The sequence below is a fragment of the Typha angustifolia genome, chromosome 4, assembly GCF_048772165.1.
Source record: "Typha angustifolia cultivar Huaian chromosome 4, ASM4877216v1, whole genome shotgun sequence".
NCBI classification, from domain to species: Eukaryota; Viridiplantae; Streptophyta; class Magnoliopsida; order Poales; family Typhaceae; genus Typha; species Typha angustifolia.
In genome coordinates, this window is record NC_133242.1 from 3408080 (window position 1) to 3432817 (window position 24738).

Sequence of the window (24738 nt, forward strand, 5' to 3'; positions counted from 1 at the left end):
GAAAGTAACAGTTAATAGTAGGTACTTCTCATCCTCTTCATCTATTTTTTTAATAACAAACATCTTTTTTCTTTTTTTTTTCCCTCCTGTTCTATTTTAAGGGAGGGGGAGGGGGAGGAGGGACCTCATTCACTAGCTAAATAGCCAAAAATGACGACTTGGGTATGATTTTGTACTATGGAAAAGGAATGTGCTCCTTGTATTTCTTGCACTTGTGATCTAAATCCTTTCCGAGTATTTTAGGCTTATTGTTCCAAAACCATAGGAATTTTTGTAGAGAGAGAGAGGTGCGGTGAACCAAAGAGAGGAGGTACAGATGCAAAAGAAGAGGTGGTCCCTTTAAGCACTCCCTGATAGTATATTAAACAGCCTTAAGGACTACAGTGTCCTTTAGTACTGATCATGAATTGCCAGGGATTCCCCTTTGAGACCTTTGTCTTGATCTTATGTGGCACCTTAATCAAGATGAGAGTTACACACCTTCAAGTATAAATTAAATTGCTCTTTAGCCCCGCCTTCAAGTTTGGCTCAAATTTACAAAACTATCCTTGTGTAATTTTAATTTAAGCACTTAATCTCATGGTAGTCTTAACTAAATTACAACTGATATTTTTTTTAATTATTGATCAAATTAGAGTTTGAATTTGAAGATTCTTATTATAAATAAAGTTATAGAGAATTAATCAAATTTTAATTATATAAATATGATAAATAAAAACTTCAGGGAATCACAGAGCATCTGTTCCCATGTACATGAAAAAGAAAGCCTCTAGGAATCACAATAGGAAAGACTAGAAGAGAATATCTGAAAGTACGCTCATGACTAAGAGGGTGCCATAAGATAAGGCATTAAATAACTGTGTGAATCGCATTAAGTGCACAGTTTTATATGCAGTGCTTTTCCTATTCTTGTCTCCCAGGGGGAGAGGAGATACATGCCTGCCTAAAGAAAAAAAGAAGTTGATCATTGTGTTTGTTGTTCTGTCATCTGTCGAGATGCTCTCGGCTCATGTTATCATTTCTTTATTCCATACCATGGTACTGACCTTACCTAATAGAGCATGGGAATGTTAGTGGAGACGGTGGTCATCTTGTGGGTCATCTAAATGAACCTGCCACTGACGTACAGCTACACTAGTTCCAGGTCCTTATTGCTATTCTGTCTTACAATGAGCAGCATAAATTAAGAGAATTAATTGACCAAGAGAAACAAAATAGTAGTGTGAGAAAACTAAGTGGTGATGGGAAAATGTACATAGATATTTCAATTCCCAGATCAGTGGAGAGTAAGATTCTTGATATCAAGTTGTCTGTTTGCTTTTTCTTGTTCTTTAAACTTCTTGAGAGAGTCTCAGGGAAATGAGAACGAATTGCATGTGGAAATGAGAATAACTTTATCTAAAACCCAAGAAAATACTCTGTGAAAATGAGAATAGAAGAGTAACCTCCTAAGTAGCCTGGAAATCTGTCAGAAAACAGTAGAACTACTAATCCAACAAAAGTTGCTCCAGATTGAAGTTTTAACTCTTTAGATATTGGCAAAAAAATCATGATCCTAGTGCTTCAATATACAACTTTAATGTATGGCGACAAGTGCTTAATCTTGCAATCTTAACAGACAAAGTGCTGGCATTTATTTGTTGATATGTGAATAGGGGCATCAGCTGAAAACCCACAGGCTCCTCAAGGCAACAAAAGGACACATACTTTTTTAGCGCACATTCCAAAGGAAAAAAATATATAAAGATATACACTTCTCTCCTGTGATGATCTTGTATAGGTTTCCGAGACCATGGGTGCCCACTCGTTGCTCGCATCTCCAAGCAGAAACCTGCTAATGAAAAACATCACAGCACAATGCATTTGGGTAAGTAATAACTTCAAAAACTGTTATAAAAACTCCAGAAAAGATTTAACAGATCAATAGTGTCCTTATGAATTATAATGTCTGTCTCCTTATTCAAAATCTAAGCTGCAACTGAGTAACATGATATGCATCCATACAGATACATCTGTTCCATCATAGAAATGCATGCATACTACTAAGTACTAACCTGCATTATTAGCACATTTATTCTTCATCGCTAGCAAACACGATATATATATATATATACACTACTAAGTACTAACCTGCATTAGCATATTTATTCTTCATCACTATCAAAGATAACTTTCTTCCTGCGCTGGAGAGGTGCCTTTCTTGGTGGAGAGTCCTCATCTAAGTCGATCTCCTTGCGCTTCAGACTGCCATGTCTCAATTCCTTCATCTTCCTCCTCGGCTTCTATAGCAGGAATGAGGTCCATAGTAAAATTATGGCATATCAAACACTAAAGGAAGCTCATTACACATATCCATAAGAAGATATCTAGATTCTACATAACACTGAGAAATAGGCATGCCGCCACACACATGCCAGAAAGTAAAGATGATTGAAAAGCACTAATGACATGACATCTTTCCTTATAGTTGATGCTATCTCTATAAAAAGTTTCTCACATATTTATGCTTTTTCTTGAACACAAGTGCTGGACAGTTAGGACTTCAGTAAAATGACTGTTAATAAAGCTCATATCTGATGCATATTATGATCAATCTCCTCATTGGAAATGCATTTCAACAATCACTTTCTCATCAATCTCCTTAATAACAGTTGATGCAAATCCAAGATTTCAGGAATCTATCTAAAAAAATCATTTTCAATAAATCTTACTCACGCCCAGACCATTCTAACAAAGCCATTTTCAATAATCTTATCTGCGGCCAGACCACCTCATATTTTTGTTCGCAGTCACTGAATGCAAATCTAAGCACTCAAAAAGGTCATAAATTTAAGTGTCACAATAAGACAAAATGTTTTGAATTCAGAAACGTAGTATTTAAATAATATAAGGTCTAGAGACATTATTACCGAGTTATGGGCATGAGAATAAGAACTAATGAGAGGACATTATTTTACCTCTTCTTCTTCTGATGCAGAATTTACACCTGCAGCTTCTTCATCTGCCTCTTCCTCCTCATATTCATCTTCATTATCTAGCTCGTCTTCCCCTGTGTGATGCAGTGATCTGTCATCATCATCCTCATCAGTTTCATACTCAGATTCTTCCCTTTCACTCTCTGAATATTCCTCGACCTGACGCTTCGATGGATAAGCAGCAGGCACAGATGGTTTGCGGGTAAAACTTCTGTTTCCATTTGCCTGATGATCCACAAAGAAAATGCTTTAGGAAGTACATCAAAGAGACAGATGATTAATATTTAATAATAAGGGAAATAAGGTATCTTACCCTTTTTGCATTCATTATACGCCTTTCAGCTTGCGCTTCAGCCTCCATGTCTTCGTGGAAGCGATTACGTGACCGACGAGAACTGTAGTGGTCATCAGGCTCTTCTTCCTAATGAAATGACAATAACGTATATAAGATTGTTTTACTATTATCCATGACATTTATCATCAAATATTCTGGGAAAGAAATATTCAAGCCACATTGTTCCCAATTGAAACTACCACCAAAACAAACTACCTAGTGAAGGAGAGTTTAACAAACACAACAAGCAACATGCTAGCGTGGACTAAGAATGGGCAAGCAAGAAGGTAGTCAGAGGAACTCGCGTGAAGATTCAGCAACTCTGCTGGCCAAAAGGACAAAAGAAAAGGATGGACAATAATCCTTCAGCATGAGAAGAATGCAGATGATGAAGCACGCACATGACAGACAAGCAACAGTAACAAAGAAACAGGGATCAAGCTTCAAATGGCAACAAACAATTAAAGAATGAAAAGACCAAGTAACAAACAAGTAATAAGCCTTTAAGAAAGTTTGGCACTTCATCAAGGACAATTAACATTTTCAATAATCTCTCTGCAAAACAATTGTTCCGAAAGAGCATGTAATGAACAAGTAACAAGCATGTTAAGAAAGTTCAGGGGCTTCATCAAGGTCAACTAGCATCATCAATTTCTCTCATAACGAATGTGGACCGTTTACTGTTTTACTATAAAAAGTTAAACAAACTATTTTCTGCAGCATATTATAAATTGAGAAAACAAAATTCATAAGCAACAGGTTTCAATTATAAACCAATTCATTATTATAATTAATTACTCTTGTTTAAAGCTGTAACTCTTATTTCATTGAACTTGTATTAAACAAGTGCCAAGCAAAATAAGACACAATATTCCAAAAATTTGACCTCGTCTAGTGCATCCTCTAGAAACCCTGGAGAAAGTTGTCGTCCTCTATTGACAGGTTGTGCATATTTGCGGTTAACTTTTTCCCGTTTCCGATGAAGAAGTTCGTTAGCTCTAATTGTTTGACCTTCAACCTGTATAAAAGGATTTTGCCAGTATAAGGAGAGGAACACATATTATAGCCATTGCAAGTAAATCTTAAAATTTAAACTACTAATTGTCTAATAAAATGAATATAGCCCCCAAAAAAGGAAAATAGTGTGTAAAAAAGAGTTTTGCAGATAAAACAAATGTAGAAGATGTGAACATGATACAAAATGTATCCTTCAATGCTTAACATATTATATTGGAAGCATTTTATACATTGTACTTCATTAGTAACAGATAAAGCACATTATGTACCAACAATCTCCAGTCTAAGCACCTTTGCAGAGATGAGTTAAAAAAAATTGAAAAATAAATAAGGTCTGTCATTAAAGCTTTGTTTGACATGTACAATTTTCTAAATTCAGCTATTTAAAAATGAGTAAAGAAATGAAAGTTTCTCTTACCCTTTCTTTTTCTTCTTTTTCTCTCTCTGGATCAATTTCTGTAATACAGTTTTTCACCTTGTAGACTTTCTTATGACGTGAATCAACAAGAGCAGTTAATAACCGGTGAGATTTCGAAGACAACGAAGATGGCATAAACCTCATCTTCTGTAAAAGCCTCCCTTGAGATTGCAGGATTCCCTACATTGTGTGAAGTATGAACAGCTAACCAGATCAAATTCAACAACGACGAACAAAGCTTTTAGGGGAAAAAAGAACAACAACTATTAAATAATAGAAAATGGAACAAGAATGATGATTTCAATAATCATTTACAACTCAAGGATTAAATCTTATAAAAGAATTGTTCCACATATTGCATAAGAAATAAGAACCACCTTCCCATGTCGAAGAAATAAGTGGGATTGATCATGATGTCCCTCATGCACAGATATGTCAAGAACTTCATTACCAATCAGTAACTGTAAGCTGCCATCCTTCCATTTCACAAAACGTGCATTGCTTTCATACTGCAACCAAAAAAAGTGCTTAAAATACTTGACCACTAAAGAAGTAAAGATAAGAAAAAAAAAGGAGATTGTTGATTTAACACAGTATAAACTGAAATTCTAGTAACTGAACAGAACAATATGACAAAAGAGGAAAAGAAAGTGTTTCCCATAAAAATAAAAGCACTTTGGAAGGCAACAACTTAGTGCACCTGTTTGTAGGTGCACAATCTCTGCACTGCTACCCAATGTGTATACACACCCACTGCATAACCATGACAAGTAAATGCATTTTTTTGGGGGTGTCCATCTGACTAGTATTGCTTTAGATTTGAAGCATTATCCTTCAAAGCACTTAGTGTGCTTTAACATTTCCTTTATAAAGACTTAATGTAACAAACAAATCCATTATCAGTACTTATCAGATTAAGGAATTCACAAGAATTGCATTAAGTCCTTATAGTGCTCACTGAGAAAAGGTAATCTTGTCTAAAACAAAGAAAGAAAAGTAGTTTCCACCTAAAAATGATGTGTCTCCACTGAGAGTTGACATCAAGTAACTGACAGCAGACAAACTAAAAGAAAATGTAGAGGAAAGATGCTCAATGTGAATATGTGATTTCATATGGCAGCCAAATGGTGGATCCAGAAAGCCCACAATTGGAGCACATAGAAAATCAAACAAATTAGCCAATGTCAATAACAACCTAAGACACTTATTTTATGATTACAGTACGTATATTCTTTTTATTAAAAGGCATTTACTTACAGAAACTGTCCCATCACGATTCTTGAGAGTTCTCCAGCGCACAATATTGTCCTCAAGGCGTATGCGTTTCCTGGCCCCAGATTCATCTGTCACAAACACATCCTCTTCAACATAAGTCTTAGGATCAAAAGGTTTTGGTTCAATTCCCATGATGTTTGAGACTTTAATCACGTTCATCTGCAAAAAGAAACTCTGAAAATAAGGCTCTTGGCAGTAACTAATAGGAAAATTGAGGATTGTCAACCATCAACTTACATATGAAGCTGCAAGATGACCTTTGGTTTTCTAGGCATATTTAGATATATGGAGCTAATACAAAATACTTTGCATAATTATCACAATATAAGTAAGTCCCATCCCACATAAGGACAACAATTAGTTATGTAGAAGTTCTATACATATATATTGAAACACATCCAAACATCCCACACACAGAAATACGGATGCATACTTTGTGTGAAGGCAAGAAATTATGCAGCTAGAACCATCCAGTTAGGTTCACTGTGAAATAATAATAATAGCAAGGCAAGAAAGTGCATTGATAGATACTCTGGATATCAAAAGCAGACTGCTTGTAACTCTGGAAAACTAATGCTGAAAGAATACAGGTGTTGTTATTGATGTATCTGAGATGACGGTTTACCCTATCAGGTCGACCTGGTGGAGGGTGAAGAGGAACCTCCAAGTCCAATGGTGGGCCAACTGGTTTCTCCTTTGGTTTCTGCTCAATGTTCTCATCTTCTGACTCATATTGTACATCTTCATCAGGCACTATATCTTCTGGTCTCAAATCTTTCTCATAGTGAATTTCTTCCTGCATCGGAGATCCCTAGCAAGAAAGAGAACTATATGAGTAGAGTGAGCATATATGACTATTTACGACATTTAAAGCTGTGCGCATCAGCAAAACATTATAGAAGTGCTAGATGGAAGAAGGAAGAAGAGAGAACAAGAGGAAAAACTGAAAAAAAAAAAATCAAATTCGTCTGAAAGCATATCTTGTCCATATTAAAAAAGAAAGTAATTCTAGAAATATTCCACAAGAAGTACCTTTGCAAAGTCTAATTGAGCCTATTTAGCAATTCTTTTATAACAGAACCATAAAACAACAAGTAATTTCTCTATCTAATAAACATCTCTTATTTACTGCATGTTATAGATCAGAACCATACTATCAGTTCACTTGTAAGTCATATTTTATTATTACCACTATTTATTGTCTATGTATGTAACATGAAAAGATACTTCAAGTTTATCACCCATTGTTAGAGTGCTCTAGCAATTGCAGTGCTACCCTCCCAAAGGCTGGGTTTTGTAATTTATACATGGAAACATCTGTATAACTTATTCCCTTACAAATAAAGGACAGACTACTAAGACATCTTCCAAAAAACAAAAGGTATAATAAGTTATCTTTAGGAATTCATTCACTAAGTCCAGCAACTTAGTCTCTCTAACCATAACAATATGCCATGTCTGGTTGTCTAAATTATTCCCATGGCATAACCTCCTCTTACTCATAGAAACACAATTACACAATTATTTTGGGAGAAGAAAAAGCTAATTGCAATGTAACATCTATAATGTCTAGTCTCACATGAGAATCTTGTTCCATTTCATGTTGAGTGCCATATGCAGCAGGTTCGTCCTCCTCATCAGAATCCCCAAACACATCACGAACAACTTCATGGTCTTTTTGCTCAACCACAGACCTATTGCAGATTAGAAAGCATAGACCTTTAACTATAGAAATGAAAGCATCATCGGAAACCAAAATAGCATCAAATTAAAATATGCCAACAGTTGAACTAAAAAACACTTCAAATGGATCCCTATAGTTTTTTTTTCTAAAAAGGAGCAGGAAACTGTTCATACTTCGAGATAAGAAAGAAGATATCTCATGAACCTGAAAGTCATACCCTTACATAACAACCATTCAAAAAGACTAAAAGAGAATCTTTTATAGCAAATAATTTAGAGCACACAAACCAAAAAGAATTAACCCCCCGTGCAGATGAGCTATCTAGCTACAAGACTAGGAAGAAAGGTACCCTAGAGTATGCTAGGCAAGGCACCTCTATATTATGGCATGACAAAAGATCCAATCTCAGACTTGACGTAATGAGTTTCACATCACAAATCTTCCCAACTAATGGAATATAGTAGCATTTATCTTTCTCCACATGCATGATTAGAAGACCTATAAAGATACGCGAGTACAATTATAACCAAGTTAAAGCGCTTAACAAAGTACTTGACATTCTAACTAAGACTTTACCTTGCCTCCCTAGCTTGACCGACTTCCTCATCTTCATTATCCTGATCAGCATATTGGTTATCCTCAGATCCCTCTGACTCGGAAGCAACAACCTCTCTTCTCCTGCTTGTCACAACCCTTTGCACATAGTCTTCCTCTTCACTTTCAATATCTTTTGCCCCACTCTCCATCCTCTGATCACTAATTTCTCTTTCTGGAGAACTTTGTAGTCTCTCCCCCTCACTCTCTTCTTGATCAACATCCACATCATGGGCATCAACTTCACTTTCCACCTCTACTTCACCTTGCCCCTCAACTTCAGTTTCACCTTCGCCTTCGCCTTCACCTTCACCTTCACCTTCAATGTCGGCATCACCTTCCACTTCTTCCTGAGAAAAGAAAAACTATAATAACTACAGGCAACAAAAGTATATGTAGATCAGTAGATATAATCAACATGAGGTCATTCAGATGCAAATCAGCATACAGTTTGCACAGCAAGTAGACTATATTTTGAACATTAGCCTCAACATGAACTTTATAGTTTGCTCTCAAGGCGTTCAACATTGCAGGCTAATGTTGTTTTCCATGAAGTGGTTCAGGACCCCAATTACATGCCAATCCTCAAAGTTGATATACTGATTAATAAAACAAACTGTGTCATGTTGAGTTCTTAGATGCCTGCTACCCATAAAACATGATCGACCCGAATCATATGTGAACTATTTGATTCTTACAAAGTTCATCCTGGTGAGAGGACTAGTAGTACTGCTCAATGGCAAGTTTTAAGAGCGGTAGTAGAGTACTCACAGTTGCTAGAATTTTACACTACCGCTTTTTTCCATCATACAAGAGCAAATATTGAGGCAACTAGTCAATAATAAAGCTTACATTGAAACAGACGAATTGAGGTGAATCACATAATTTTTCAAGTTGAAAAAAAAAGTTTAGGTTAAAATTGTATTACAAAAACCGAACATGTTCAAATTCCAATAATATGTTGTATTTCTAAATAAATAAGTAAATAATGAAAATCTGCATCACATATAGCGAAAAATCGATGTTGCCTGTACTAAAATCCAAAATTCGATGTCCCGATAATCTGAACAAATTTATTGAAAAGGTAAATAGTTCTGTGTACCGACATCAGCATTCCAACAACATTATAGGAACTTCATAAAGAGAACAACATAATCCTCTTCATTTTCTAAAACCAACACATCACGATTCTTAACAACTACAGAAAAAGAACGCCCAAACATAAAAAAAAATAGGGGGTAAATCGGTAAGAAACCAAATCACTGCCGGGATTGTAAGAGAAAAGGGAAAGAAACGATACCGATTGGTAATCGGAGTGGTTGGCGGCGGCTTCGTGCTCGGAGTCGACCTCCTCTTCCTCTTCCTCCTCCTCGTCCTCCGATTGCTCCCCGAAGAGGTTTTGCATCATCTGGTTCCTCGTCTCCTCCTCCATATCTCTCTCCCCTCCCATCCTCCCTCTCTCTCTCTCTCTCTCTCTCTCTCTCTCTCTCTCTCTCTCACGGAGCACCAGACTCGAGTACTTCTACTCGATCCCTCGCTTTCCGACGAATCGGAGTTAGATTCGATGGCTCTGGCGAGACTCTGGGCCGAGGAATTTAAGACCCAAATTCCTTTTTTTCTCTTAGCACGCGAAGCGGATCCTTCTTTTGCGGCGGGCGTGATGCAGACCCGACCCGTTAGGGAAGTTTATTTCGGAAATGAAGAGAATTTTTGCCCATTAGCCTTTCACCTTTCAAATTTACGTACCACTTTGATATTTTGGAAACAAATCAAAATCCATATGTCCATATTCTTTCTGCAGTATGCAACAAAATTGAGCCTTAATTAGGGTTGCCCCCAAAACCCTAATGACCGAAGCCAATTGTTGTCCACCGCGATAAAATTGAGCTAAAGCTTGACTTAGGCTCACTTAGGACTTGACCCGGCTTAGAAATCTATCGAAATTAACTCTCCTGAATTTTTCATACCTACCACTTACAAATCAAAATTCAACGGTCAATATTTTTTTTTCTATGGTACCCAAAATCCTACTGATTAAAGCCAACTGATGTCCAACCCAATAAAATTGAGCTAAAACTTGACCTAGGCTCACTTAGGACTCGACCTAGGTCAACATAACCTATCGAATTAGCTCAGGTCAAGTTTGTCTAAGCTCATCCTCCTCGAGGCCTACTATTTGCCATCTCCTTTTAATTCTCGTTTAATTTATGCTTCAATTCCTTAAATTTCTCACCGTCCCCTAGTTAAGTAGTCATGCATTACTATAATAGGAATTATTATCTATTCTCTGGCAAATACGGCCCTTCTGATCATTTCTTCACATTTACCCATGGTAGCATTCCAGTAATATCCTGTGCAAAAGGACATATTAGTTGCATAGGCTGTGTTCTTATACATAATAAGGAGGAGATGATACTAAATCTGACTTGATCTACTCATTGATGGCAGCTTCGCAGTCCTCGACGTACTTGTGGCGGCAAAGAGAGTTGTCGTACGAGGCAGGAACGAGGGAAAGGTCATTCTTGAGCTCCTGAAGTGTGGCGAAGACCACTCTAGTGATCTCGCGAGGGTTTGCTTCGCCGTGGGTGACCATTGCCACCACGGGCCCAATACCAATCCTTCCTTAAGTACTTTTGATTCTGGGTGAAGTTTTCATTTAACACCCTATATTTATGTGAATTTTGGATTAAATAATATAGCAGGAATACAGTGTGCTACATGTAAATGTCTTTAGTTTTTGCTGAAGTTTACATTAAAGACCCTGTATTTTGTGTATTTTTAAATTATGTTGCAGAAATTTGAGGGCTCTTGACTTAAATTTATTTATTGGGCAAATAAAATATTCATCTTACACCTTTTTTTTTTATGAATTTGGTTTCAAATAATACTGCATAAATTCAGGGTTCTAAATGTATATGCTTTTACCCTTTGATGAAGTTTTCATTTAACACCCTATATTTATGCGAATTTTCGGATCAAATAATATTGCGGAAATATATGGTACTAAATGTAAATATATTTAGTTTTTTTGGTAAAATTTTTTGCTTAACAACCTATATTATGTATATTTTGTTAAATAATATTTACAGAAATACGTGGTGCTAAATATAAATGTCTTTAGTTTATTTTTCTGAAGTTTTGATCTAAAACATATAGTTATGTGAATTTTTCGTTCATATAACACCCTACTTATATGTTTTTTGTTAATAATATTATAAAAATCAAGGTGCTAAATCTAAATGTCTTAGTGTAGCTTTTATTTTACACCCTGTAGACAGTGAATTTTTGCTTTCGATAATATTAAATACTGCGAATTTCTTTAATTTTTTTTGGTGAAGTTTTCATTGAAGACCCCATAGATATGTGAAATTTTGGATAAAATATTCCATAAAAAATTTTATATTTCTAAATGGAAAATATGTTTGCCCTCACAACTGGGGATGTAGCTCAAATGGTAGAGCGCTCGCTTTGCATGCGAGAGGTACAGGGTTCGATCCCCTGCATCTCCATGAGTAAAATTTTGGTTTTCTTTTCAGTATTTTTTTTTTATAATTCCTTTCTTTCCTTGTCTCTAGATAAAAATGTTAATTAAGAGTTCTAAGAGGATACCTACCATAGACAACGACATTAATAAATATCTATAATCATATAATATTTATCTACAGTTTTTAAACTGCCACTAATAATATTTTATTATCAGCATTATGTCTAAATGCAAGTAATGAGTTGCCGGCATTATTCTAGATATATATATATAGAGAGAGAGAGAGAGAGATGGCATATAGCCACAAATGCCAAAATATATTTAGTGCCCTAAGATGACTTGTTAGGCGGCACTTAGTAATGCCGCTATAATCCTATTAGCAGAAGTATTCGCTTGTTGATGACTCTTGCAGCTTGATACCATGCTGGGTTTTCATTTAAAAGTGCATCCATAATTTTGGTCTGTTACCCTTCTCTTATTTTTGCATTCTCCCACCGTCACCTGGGAACGGTACTCCTGGATGGTGGGTAGTCTTAATTGATATTCTACGACGTCTGCAAGAATATGGTCCCAGATCACTAGTAGCTGCTTGCCATTCGTACGTTTTTATTGCTTCCCTGATGTGAACATTTAAATTACCAACAATAGTTTTTTGGCTTTCTTCTAAGACTAAAAAATAAAATTAATTAATAGAGTTCGAAGCCTAGCCTCGAACCAAATAAGGCCTTAGGCTTTGTGGCTCCTAGAATCCAAGAATCCCAGAAATGCACCGGTGGTCAGACCAGAGAAAGATATTGTAAACTGGAGAAGGCTACAAAAAATTCTGTACAGGTTTCTGAACGATGAAAACATGGAACAAGGCTTAGTGATGCAATTGCCATGACGTGAAAGATGTCATTCCATGATTCACCACATTACCACAAAACAGTTATATAGCATATGAAGAAGGGATCAAGAAAGTAAGAACCTTTCAAAGACCTCAAATTCTGACGCGTAGTTGAGAGAGGCAAAGATCCAGCGGAGAAATGAGTGCAATAAGCACTACGAAACCATACATCGCAAGTTTATTGCTTAGATACTTTTCCAACCAGAGTTGTGTAATAAACAGATGCTGCCTGCTCGAAATATATATAAAACAGAGTGCAAATTACATCCAAGTTTAAGCCAGAGTCTTTTCGGACAATGCACAATTCTTAGCATTACTTACTTAGATTACATCTCCATCCCTCTCCACTCAACTCCTCATCTGAGTGGCTCTCATTGTTTATTTGCTACACTATTGGATGCAAAACTATCAGCTTGCATAGGCCTCGGAGTTATTACCTGAAACAGCTAGCGGGAACTGGATCCAGCCGCCCTCGCACTGGCAGAGGGTGTCGAGAAATAAGATGCACTTAGGTGGCACTAGTTCATGGCAACAGAGCAGGCTCAATATTCCAGATGTCCTTTGCATACTCGTGAATGGTCCTATCACTGCTAAATTTGTAAGAGCCGGCTGTGTTCAAGATTGACATTTTTGTCCATCTCTGCAAAAATATCAGGTCAAGATTAGTATAGTATAGTACAATATTAGTTGGTCAGAGATACATGATCATATTGAGCAATCTGGATTTTCTCGAGTACTAGAAGTTCCAGCCCGACCACTTGACCACTGAGAGACAGCAGCCAAGGAGGCCCTGAGTGCACCCGGTAGATTGCAAAAGTAATGTACTCGTTCATTTCAGATGTGCTTACATAAATCACTAGCAAAGATGCTATAACAGTGAAGAGAAAGGGAACCACATAACATTATCTTTGCCATCTTAGATATTTTCCTTTTGTTTTCCTGAACATCTATACATACTTATGGAATCTGGACATTTCATAATTTTTTAAGTAACAAACTGTTGATTTATTTGGGGAGAAGCTCAGTAGTATTATCTTGCATTGCCATCTTCTAATTGGAATTTACTATATATATATATCTGTCATGTAAACAATATTGTGTAGTGAAGTTTCTATATTTCATCAATATTGCTTACCTCCTGGTCTCGATATGCTTCATCAACTTCCTCTTGGCATTCAAGGTAACTGGGAAAATCCTTGCCAACAAGGAAATAATCCGCACGGCCAAAACCCTCATTGCCTTCCAAGGATCCCATCAACTCATCATAGTTATAAGTTCCGAACACACCACTTCGGACAAATTTCTTGACCTCTTCAAATCGTGGATCAGGCACAAACTGGAGAAAAGAGGAGGCAAAGAATTATATTTGCTAACTCTGCTCAATAAAAGGTGACTCTTCTAAAATTATGGGGAGAAAGTAGAATTTATGCAGATATACTACTACTCTCAAGTTGACTAAATATATACCTCTCCCGCTGCTCGTTCTTTCCTTAAACCTGCAATTTCGTGAGCTCGAGCACCAAAGAGGAAAAAGTTGTCTTCTCCAACCTCTTCTCTTATTTCCACATTGGCCCCATCCAAAGTTCCGATGAGAACACAGCCATTCATAACAAATTTCATGTTACTGGTTCCACTGGCTTCCATCCCAGCAGTACTGGAAGACAATAGAGATTAGTATCATGATAAGTTACAGGAATTTTTCATGATGATTACCATGCTATTGATGATTGCTTGACAGAAATAGAGGGAATGAGAAATGCATATATGTTCAGAAACTGCAACTAAGAACTTTCTCTAGGAAAATTAAATTTCCTACATTGTCACACTGGCAAGATCTAATGTTCTAATAGCATGTCTTGCAAACAAGCTAGAAGAAAATTAACCTTTAAAATGTCAGAGGCTCCTTTCATACATATATTTTCTTTCTGTCTCATTCTATCTGGAAGGCTTTTTCCCTAATGAGCAAGAGTATTGAAGAGATAAACTAATCACCTGATATGCTGCGATAATTCACTGCCAGGAATGAGCACCTCAGCAACACTTACATTATAATCTGGAATGAAAACAACCTAGATAAAAAGATAAAAATTAGAATAGCATATGCAGCTGACAAAGTTAGAAGCCTTGTAGAGAATAAAACAATGTTCTCTGAAGTCTGAGCACACTAAATAGTAGCAGGAAATGTTCCAAGGAAATTGACAAAAAGAGAAAATTTGAAACAGCATAAACATACCTTCAATAGGTCTCCAATATCAGGATCATGATTTATAGTAGCTCCAACATCTGTGATGAACTTTACTATTCTTTTTGCCTGCACATATGTGGCAAATGCTTTGCCCCCAAATATGCAGACTCTGGGAACATAGCTAGCTATTCGTTCTTCCGCACTCATTTCTTTCATTTTCTTGTAGCGATAGACAATCCCTAGAATATTTAACAGTTGTCGTTTATATTCATGTATCCGCTTCACCTGATAAAGAAGCAAGTTAACTAGCTACATTAGGAATGAATGAAGTTAATGTCTGGTTCATAGTGAATGCTAGTCTTGTGAACAACCTGTACATCAAACATCACATCCGGGCTGACAATATATCCTGTTTTTTCTTTTATGAGTGATACAACTTTCAGCTTGTTGTTTCTTTTTGCAGTCCTCCATTCCAAGTGGAGATCTTCATTATCAGCATACTGTTACAGATTTCATCATGATGTCAGAAACAAATAATGAATCTCCAATTTAAGACTTCAATCAGATGTTAATTTGTCAGGAGATAAGATATTGGACTCAGTTATGGAAATGATCACTCTGGGGCCAAATCTACTGGCAAAAACAAGATGAACATATAAGAAAAGCAAAAGAAATACTCCTTAGAGAACAAAACTAACAGGCAGGCATAATAACAAGAAAGGGGTAGACCTTAGAAGATAAAAAGCAAAAGAGAAGTAGAAGAAATAATGGTAAGTGGCCAATAGGAAAAAAGAGTACCTAATGAGTGGATTAACCAGTCTGCAAGGAGATTTAGCGCAAAAGTATGAGGATGAATTGCACAGATATCAGGTATAGAGAGAAGTATTCCCATCAAACTACAGAAAAGGGTTCCATAAGATAACTTGATCAGCTTTCTACACCCATAAACTATAGTGCTTTATTATATGTCCTTTTGTTCTGATATAGCTATTACAGAACATGGGAATAGCCACTAGATATTCAGTTCTCAGCACAATAAGATCTAAGTAAGAAATACAAGAAAAAAAACATTTATCAAGAATTTTTCTCCATTATATGAACAGGTTATTTGTGCAACCAAAACAAATAAAATTAGTAGAAGCAGTGACTGTAAAAGACCTTTTTAAGTTCAGCTAGCCTTTCAGTGTTCAGAACCCAATCCTCACTGCCAATCCATTTTGTTATAATATTACTTAAATCAGGATTGCAAAATCGGATCCAGCGTCTGGGAGTTACTCCGTTTGTTTTGTTTTGGAATTTATGAGGCCACAACTGCCATGAAAGAAAATCCATTAGATGATCAATGAAATCTTCACTGCAAAGTGCAAACTATTTGGTATCAGAGCCCATGCTGAATCAGGATAACATATTGGGAAAAATACCTCTCAAAAGTATTACCTTATAGAAGCTGTTGAACACTTCCTCTTTCACAATTTCACTGTGAATCTCAGCAACCCCATTTACAGCATGTCCACCAACAACACACAGGTTGGCCATGCGAACCACTTTTGGCAATTTAGGGTCAGAATATGGAAATGTAGTTTCTTCGCTCTCAGAATCGTCCTCCTCTTGCAGTTCAGCTTCCTCCGGTTCAACTTCTTCAGTTTCAACTTCTCCAGATTCAACTTCTCCAGATTCAACTTCTCCAGATTCAACTTTTCCAGATTCAACTTTTCCAGATTCAATTTCTCCAGATTCAGCTTCTCCAGAATCAACTTTTTCTTCCACAGCCACATCAGTAGTTTCAGTGGACTCAACCAGTGTTTGCTCAGATTTAACACGAGATTCCTTCTTTGGTTTAATAAACAGTGAAGCAACAGAAGCTGGAAGATCAACATTATCTAAGATCCTCATTTCTTTCAATTTATTTTCTAAAAGCACAAGATCTGCCGTTCCATGTTCTGAGACTATCTTGTCAATCAACTGTTCCACATTCAAGAGGAGAATAGGAAGAATAACCATAAGATCGAGGATTTCAAAAAAAAAAATTTAACAAAGTGGTTATGAATAATTTAAACAGGGAGCCAAAATTTACCTCCTCATCTATCATTTCTATGATTTCAACATGTCGAGGAAGAAGTTTCTGCATTATATCCAGACTCCACTTCTCCAAAGCTTCAGGAAGAACTGTGTGGTTTGTATATGCCACAGTTCTACAAGAGAGGTTATAGAAAGAGAAATAACACTCTTAGAAATAAATTAGAATCTTCTGAACATATGAAACTTTTATCATTAATACATACAGAATAACCAGATATAATAGAATGAAATAATGTAACAAATAAAATTTTAGACATAAAGAGCTAAAACAAGTCCAAGGTCATTTATGGTATGCTCCAACATCAACAAGCTGCTAGGCCCAACTGTTTGTGTGGCCTGTGATTTATGCTATACTATAGAAATATTCATGGAATCTCTTGACATCATGAGATTGATGGTTTCAACTTTTTAAACTCAACCATGCAGAACGGTAGCTTGTTGGTATGCTCTAGATAAGAACGTATTGGGGTTTAATCTTGCTTGACTTCAATTTTAGAAATTATGTGTAGTAGGGTTAGGGCAAGACGTAGAATATGATTTCGATAGCAAAATTGGGCGTGTTAGTAGGCTAAATTGATGAGAAGAACAAGAAGAACACGCTGGCGGTGGTGATTTGGGCAAAGACATAGTTTAACAGGTGATAACCATAGGTAAACATGGTAAACTAAGGCGGATTATGTAGGCGTTGATTACTTGGTAGAACAGAAGATGGAATAAGGAAGAAGTTTAATTGTTCCTTAGGAACAAGAGGGGCGAGGCAATCAATCAAGGAGAAAGAAAGTAATGATATCTCTAGATCATTAGATTGACCAAAACTTGAAGTTAGGCAAACTAGTGAGAAAGAGAGTAAGAGAGATGAGATAGAGATCAATATTCTTCAAAATAATCAATGCCTCCTCAAAAAGGTTTGAAGTCCTAAAGCAATTAAAGAGTTCTAATGCAAGAAAAACAAGTATCGATGGGCATTCAAATGCCCAAGATAGCTTTCTACTCTCAGGCATGGGCATTCGAATGCCATGCCTAGGCGTTCGAATGCTTGGACCCAAGGGTGATGCTTCATGGCTATTTTGGTTCTTATCACTTGTCCATTAGTTCTTCTCTCTTAGATAACTTTTCCATCATATACAATTTATGCTTCATATTTATTTCTCCTTCCACCTTCGTCAAATGATTTATAATCATTTTGACAACATTTGTTTGTAAGCATACTGTTTACAGTCATCCCATAACTGCTTGATTCATTCATACATGCATTTGCTTAAAGAAAAAAATTGTCATTAATATTTAATAGTACTCACCACTATGGATGGCCGTGTCGACCACCAGCCAGCACGGCACGGTTTGACACTTACTAGCTATGCCACAAGAAAGGGAGAGAAAAAGATGAGGCTCACCTTCACCCTTCGCCACTCGCGGTCGATCAGTCGTCAATATTCCCCGCCAACCTTAAATCCGCAACTTAAAATTTCTATTTCATCCGATCTAACCCGGCCCACCACCTTTTCTTCCTCCTTAGGCTAGGGCACTCTATCCCGTGTGATTGGTGCCTCGAGCTTGAAGTCGATAAGACGACAGCAAGACTGCGGCGAACGGTGACAACAAGGTTCGTGGGGAGTAGCGTCGACTAGTAGATGGTGAGCGACGAAACTGCTAGGAGGGGTGCTGTGCGGCACCTCTCGTGCCACATGCCGGTATGCTGCCGGCACACACCGTGCTGGTTGGCACAGCCATCTTTGCTCACCATATCTCACTCCACTTTTTTTTAAAAGTGATATGAAGTAGCAAATAAGAAATAGATTCCACAAGCTCCGAAAGCGTGATGATATTCAGAAATCTTTCAAACGCTCTGGAGGAAGATGAAGTTCGAAATAGGTTCTCAATTTCTCATAATTGTGGTAAGTTTTCAAACAAATACTTCATTTACTTGGTTAAAAGAATGAACAGCCAATATACAGATATAAGTGAATCATTCGTATGCATGCGCCATCAAGAGCTTCATTACCCAGTTAAATGACTTAAATCATTACATCTGAGTTGCAAGCATCACTAGCATGAGATGTGCCCAAAAAATACCGGTATAATAACCAGTTTATACGTCAATCTATCTATCTAGAGATAGACTAGAAAAAGTATAAAAAGACGATAATAATAAACTTTCCAGAGAACTTTTTAAATATCACAACACCCTACTTCTTTAAAATTTAAAATATCATAATCACCTCTGAAATTATTGGATTCTTGGATTCTTTCATTAATGCCACTATGGCTAGTTTTAAAAGAATATTCTCTATCTAACCCGCCTTAAATTATGTTATGCATAATGGTAAAATGGCTACCTATTTGGCAAGTTCTTATCGTGATTAGTTAGTTGGAAGATAGCATAATGGCATTTCCAAAGAACCCTATGATTTCAATGGCACTTATAATACTTTGAAGAATATAGGAGTAATTGTGATATTTAAAAACTTTGCAAATGCAACAATGTAAAAAGAAAAAAAAATCCTAAAAATGTGTTGTGCACCATCAGCAAAAGTTACAAGAATACCTTTGAGTAATGTTCCATGCCTCAGTCCAGCTCAGACCCTTCACATCAATCAGAATTCTTATTAGCTCAGGAATGCACAATGTTGGGTGGGTATCATTCATCTGCACTGCAACTTTTGATGGAAAGTCTTCCCAGTTCACAGAACTCCCAGCTCTTTTCTCAAAACGAGCAAGAATATCTTGCAGAGAAGCAGAACACAGCGTATATTGTTGCTTCAAACGAAGAATTTTTCCCTCAAGTGATTCATCTCCCGGGTACAGAATATAGCATATCTGACATGAAACAGATGATACTGATGAAAATCCAATCATTTTGACATGCTGCCATTTTTATTTGATCAAGTTTATTCGCTACAACATTGCATATAACAAGTTCACAAGTTGTCTCCTAGTGTTTCAATAAATTAATTACAACCAAAGAGACACTTCAACAAGGTGATAGTAGACAAAATTCAAAAGTTTCCAGGATATGTGATAGTGAATAAATAGCATCAAGATGACTAACCAAAAATGAATGCACATTCAATAAATGTGTGGAACTTTGGGTTACTACTTGGTGGAATACTAGGCAATCCGAAACTCTCTTCAATGATATTCACGAGAGATTTTTCTGTCAGCATGATCAATGAACACATAAAAAAATCCCAAAGATTTCAACTGGAAGAGCTAACTATTGGCTGGATTGATGTGAAAAAAATGCAGCCTAATTTGATATGAAGCCACTGGTTTTTTCAGGGATTTGGCCTCAAAAGTTTTAACTGATGATACTGAAACTCAAGCTTAAATCAAGTAGGGCAACTATGCTGGCTAGATTGGATCTTTTTCATCAATGCTTATTTCCCAAAGAAGATGTAATAAGCTTACATATCAAATCATGATATATGTGATAGTTCAATGAGAAAAGAACACAGGAATACATACTTTATAAATAATAGAACACGGGCATACATAGACACACACATACTCGTGTGAACAGACGCAAAAAAGAGATGTACAATTTATAGGTTCTTTACTTTTCCTGATTTTCATTTTTGAAATACTTTAATCTTTTTCATGAAAACTGCAAAGGATAGCCTATGAATTCCCTGGTGAAACAAATACTATGAACATATGAAAAGCTGATAGAGCATTATTATATCTAATCGTACTCAACTATGCACTTGTGTGATCACATGTAAACATGTACGCATGCATACCAAGAGAAGTAGAAAAAGGAATTAAACCTCTCAATTTAGATTACAGAAGTTCATATAAGTAACTCATATTTTTAGGACGAGAGCAGTTAATTTCAATTTCTACAAACAAACAATGCCAAGTACTTTAGTCATTGTCATTTTGTAATTAAAGGTGAGAAATAAAAGAAAACCTTTTCAGCATTTAATTGGTCCTCAGATGCTTTGGTGTGCTGTCCAGCATTAAAAGCTGCCAAATCAAAATCTTCCGATGGTACTTTGGTTGACCAAAGACGAAGATTGATGGTTGTTTTAGTTTTGTATCCAGGTATTGGAACATCATAAGCAACAGCCTTTATGTTCTCTCCACCAATCCAGTGCTTCTTTCCATCAGAACCGAGAACCACCTTTCCATAAAACTTTATAGGATAGGCTACATCATTCCGTACAATTTCCCAAGGATTTCCCATCTAGAAAAAGTTGAGTGATAAGAAACATGGTTAAGGTCTCTAATGAAATCATATTGGCTAATAGAATCTTCTGAAATAATTATCACTACTAGGGGGCCTTCTTGATGTACAAAATCGTGAAAAATAAGAAAAAGATGAAATTTGGAAAGGAAAAGAGACAAATAGATGAGCTACAGGGTGATAAGGAGTTAACACCTCAAGCCAACTCTCTGCAACTTCCTCCTGACCATCTTTTGTAATATTCTGTTTGAATAGACCATACTTGTATCGAAGTCCATAACCCCATGCTGGATAATTCAGTGTTGCCAGAGAATCTAAAAAGCATGAAGCTAGACGTCCTAGACCACCATTCCCCAGGGCAGCATCTGGCTCCTACATATGATCAAAGGACATGAATAATATCTTATGAATTCTGGCATAACGTCACTGCATCATGTACTTTGCATTAAATGAAATAAATTAATATGAAGAATGTTATGACTGATTTATGCAGATGACCTGAATATTTTCCTATCTTCTAGGCAACAGAGCTGAAAAGAACATAGTTCCATGTTCCAACTTTAGATTTTTGAGGAAAAAAAATGTCAGCGTTAATGAAGTCACAACAAGATAATAGAAGCAATCTCATGTGGCCTTGTTTTAGAACTTGGATAATATATCTGTAAATGTTTCCTTACCTGGGTAGCTACATTCTCAAGGTTATGCCCAAGTTGCTTTAATGCTTCTGCATATTGCCCAGTTAGCTCAAGATTACCAATAGCATTTAGGAGAGCTCTGCCCTACATTTTTGGAACATGATGATTTAAAATAATCAAGATAACAACCTTTAATCCTATTATGGAACCTTATGAAACATGAAAGTGATATAAGAAGTTCGAGCTAATTATGGGACCTGCAGGAATTCCATTGATAGATAATATGCTTGCTTTACATTCACTTTCTCAAAGTACTCGTATGTTGCATTCCAATTTATTATTAATGCGTCACGAACACTTTCTGCAGTTGCATAATAAGCTTTTGGCAGTTCAAAATGTTCTGGAGAGAATGATGGTGTAAACTCGGCATGATACTTGATACTAGACGCTATCGTAGAGGAATCATGAACTGAAGAACTCCGTGTACTTGAAAGACCTATAGCACAATATTCACAATTATTAAGATAGGCATACAAATCAGTATGGCACATGAAAAAAAAAAATTGGGGACAAAGCAATAAAAATATGTAAGATTATAGGAGTACAATCTTTCCTCAAAGAAACAAACTAGTTCTAGATAAAGTCTGCATGTCATACTTGAACAGTGTCAGCAGTATCATATTATTGGAACTATAGAATACAGACATGATTATAATATTTATTGAAGCTTCATCAAATTGAATGTGGGAAATAGGATGAACTAGCAAGTAGTTTAGTACCATCAGTATGAATTTCCATTAATATGTTCAGAGATAGGTTGAGTACATTCTTATGCTCCAATATCTTACATTTAATACTAAGGAAATAGGGTTTGAACTTGGATTACTGAAAAATTTTCTGTGAAGCATGACTTATACATGAATCATGGTAAATTTCTTAATTAGCTTTTAGGCATTAGATAAGGATACACAACAGACACTAGACCAGTCAAGCTTGTGGGCAATAGTGTTGTTAACATTAGGCCACTAAATTAATCCAGCATATTCTGTGCAAGTAGGAGGAAAATGTTTATAGCTGGAACCCTCAAGATGAGATATGGAGAGAGAAGGGATCCTAGTTCACACGGCTTACACCAATGCCGGATCTAGGGAGAACATGTATAAAACCCTTCCATCATATGAGAGGCTGTTTGAATAGTTTAAATCCATGATCACTTGTCTGTAGGCAGGCAAGAGTTACTATCAAATCAAGTCATGTCTATCAAAATAAAAGAGATCAGATAGATTAAAATTAGAATATAATTGTTTTAGAAATACATAGTCCTATATAAGTGGACAAGACATCTAAGATTCCTTGTTATATGAACAAGAAAAGAAAAGGACAAATTTTTTAAAAAAAAACTATAATTAGGGAATTCTGTGAAATTTTCTTGAAAGAAATGTAGAGTTGCAGACCTTAATTTAGGTTTTCACTTTTTGGAAGAAATATTATAAAGAGAGAATGTCTACCATAAGTTTACAAATGGTCACATTTCCCATATGATTGGCTAAAATGTCCCAGATTTGAAAATGCAAAGAAGCATCTCTTAATTACTTTTTGATTAGTTATCCTAACAAACTTCAACTTGAATTAACAATTTGAGAACATATGTCTTCTAGGTAGTTCTTATTTTGTATACTTTTCCTCTTTTTTTCAACTTTTCAAGACAAAATAGCTGAAAACCTGGAACCATAACTACAGGGGATCAGCCAAAATTTAGATGGCATTTAATTTGTGCATAAAGGGTAGTTATTCTATCTCTCTTAAATACATTTTGTAATCAAACACTCACTTATTTATATTTTGATCAAATCTTACATAAAATAAGTCGCGTGACAAATTATGCACAAAATTTTATCATAAATAGAAAGGTATAATAAAGTTATGCATATTTTCTAAGCAAGATTTTTATTACATAGCATACTTATTCGTAGTTTAGTAACTAAACGCAAATTCTTGTATAAACTTATTCAAAGTAATTATTTAGTTTTACAATTAAACAACAAATGTGAATAAATTTATAAATGTACTTAATTTTTGTTTAAGAGATGCATATACATAACCTTATGCACATAACCAAGCTAGGCTTAATACCTTTCTTACACCATCCTTAATAGTAAATTTGTCATCTTGGTTTGGCATTCTCTCTCCCCAAAAGGCAACCTTAAGAAAATGATGAGTAGAATGCATTTTGAGGGCTTGTCCTCTACTATAAACACCCATTCCCATAGCACATACTGAACGTTTTTCAGGAATTGAACCGTTATCGTAAATTTTATAATTATATTTTCGATGAAATATATCACACATAACACAAATTCGATTCTTTACACCAAAAAACAGCAGCCCAACAAATAAAACAAAATTTGAGGAAACTCTAACAAACATAGAAAATGGCCAACTTTTCCTGCGCAAAGCCTTACTATGAACATCTCTGCGTCACGTTACATACAAACCGCACGACAAATCTGCGCAGATGATCAAAAGCAGGGAAATCAAAGCACAACACGCTCGGAATGCAGAAACAGAGCAAGATCAGATGCAATTTGCTATAAGAAATCAAAATTAAAGCACTGATCGAATGAGGACACACCGTCTTCCGAGATCGGGTCCTTGAGCTCGCGATCACTGGCGACGCTCCGCACGGAGAGGGGCCGGTAGGCGCCGCGGTAGCCACCGATCTTTCTCAAGAAGAAGAAGCTGAAGCTCCCAGTGCTCCTCGATCTGAGATCGCGGGATCGCGTGCTAGGGCTCAGGTTGGAGAAGGCGGTCGTGGTGCGAGTCGAGAACGGAGAAGACGACGACGCCATTGGCCCTCACTCCGATACCGGGGAGTTGAGAGAGTGGAGCGTGAGTGTCGAGAGGAGAGAGATGGAGAGGTGTCTCCTCTTATCGAAACTCGAGAGGAGAGAGAGAGTGAGAAATATCTTTTCGTATCGCAATTGTA

At 36.4% G+C, this 24738-nt stretch overlaps 2 protein-coding genes and 1 non-coding gene across 6 annotated transcripts; 1 reads left to right on the top strand and 2 right to left on the bottom strand.

Moving 5' to 3' along the window:
- Positions 1-1512: 1512 nt before the first annotated feature.
- LOC140759038 (protein LEO1 homolog) lies at positions 1513-9868 on the bottom strand. Of its 3 annotated transcripts, none has more exons than XM_073095493.1 (12): positions 9598-9868; positions 8280-8647; positions 7599-7713; positions 6645-6815; positions 6002-6178; positions 5122-5253; positions 4745-4924; positions 4196-4327; positions 3289-3396; positions 2958-3200; positions 2131-2282; positions 1513-1831 (listed from the first exon to the last, which is right to left on the bottom strand). In XM_073095493.1, exons 1-11 carry the CDS (start codon positions 9745-9747, stop codon positions 2145-2147), a joined length of 1914 nt encoding a protein of 637 aa, XP_072951594.1. In that variant the 5' UTR covers positions 9748-9868; the 3' UTR covers positions 1513-1831; positions 2131-2144. The 3 variants fall into 3 exon arrangements, with proteins under 3 accessions (XP_072951594.1, XP_072951592.1, XP_072951593.1); XM_073095491.1 differs by having other exon boundaries at positions 6645-6830; XM_073095492.1 differs by having other exon boundaries at positions 1513-1834; positions 6645-6830.
- Positions 9869-11733: 1865 nt separating this feature from the next.
- TRNAA-UGC (transfer RNA alanine (anticodon UGC)) lies at positions 11734-11806 on the top strand. Its single transcript has one exon. It is a non-coding gene; the product is annotated as a tRNA-Ala (tRNA).
- A 1051-nt stretch (positions 11807-12857) lies between these two features.
- On the bottom strand, positions 12858-24738 carry LOC140758835 (alpha-1,4 glucan phosphorylase L isozyme, chloroplastic/amyloplastic). 2 transcript variants are annotated; one of them, XM_073095167.1, is made up of 15 exons: positions 24385-24738; positions 22010-22248; positions 21795-21896; positions 21313-21489; positions 20842-21117; positions 19477-19748; positions 16927-17044; positions 16290-16814; positions 16011-16163; positions 15224-15352; positions 14901-15137; positions 14660-14736; positions 14135-14321; positions 13803-14003; positions 12858-13307 (listed from the first exon to the last, which is right to left on the bottom strand). In XM_073095167.1, exons 1-15 carry the CDS (start codon positions 24599-24601, stop codon positions 13191-13193), a joined length of 3027 nt encoding a protein of 1008 aa, XP_072951268.1. In that variant the 5' UTR covers positions 24602-24738; the 3' UTR covers positions 12858-13190. The 2 variants fall into 2 exon arrangements, with proteins under 2 accessions (XP_072951268.1, XP_072951269.1); XM_073095168.1 differs by lacking the exon at positions 24385-24738 and adding an exon at positions 24215-24361.

Coding starts and splice junctions, on each gene's coding strand:
- LOC140759038 (XM_073095491.1), bottom strand. CDS start 9,747: ATGGGAGGGGAGAGAGATATGGAGGAGGAGACGAGGAACCAGATGATG. Junction 6,831..7,598: donor AAATGGAACAAGATTCTCAT/GTGAGACTAGAC, acceptor CTTTCTTGCTAG/GGATCTCCGATGCAGGAAGA. Junction 5,254..6,001: donor ATCGTGATGGGACAGTTTCT/GTAAGTAAATGC, acceptor TTTTGGTTGCAG/TATGAAAGCAATGCACGTTT.
- LOC140758835 (XM_073095167.1), bottom strand. CDS start 24,601: ATGGCGTCGTCGTCTTCTCCGTTCTCGACTCGCACCACGACCGCCTTC. Junction 21,490..21,794: donor TTGAGAATGTAGCTACCCAG/GTAAGGAAACAT, acceptor GATCATATGTAG/GAGCCAGATGCTGCCCTGGG. Junction 13,308..13,802: donor AAGCATATCGAGACCAGGAG/GTAAGCAATATT, acceptor ATATTTTTGCAG/AGATGGACAAAAATGTCAAT.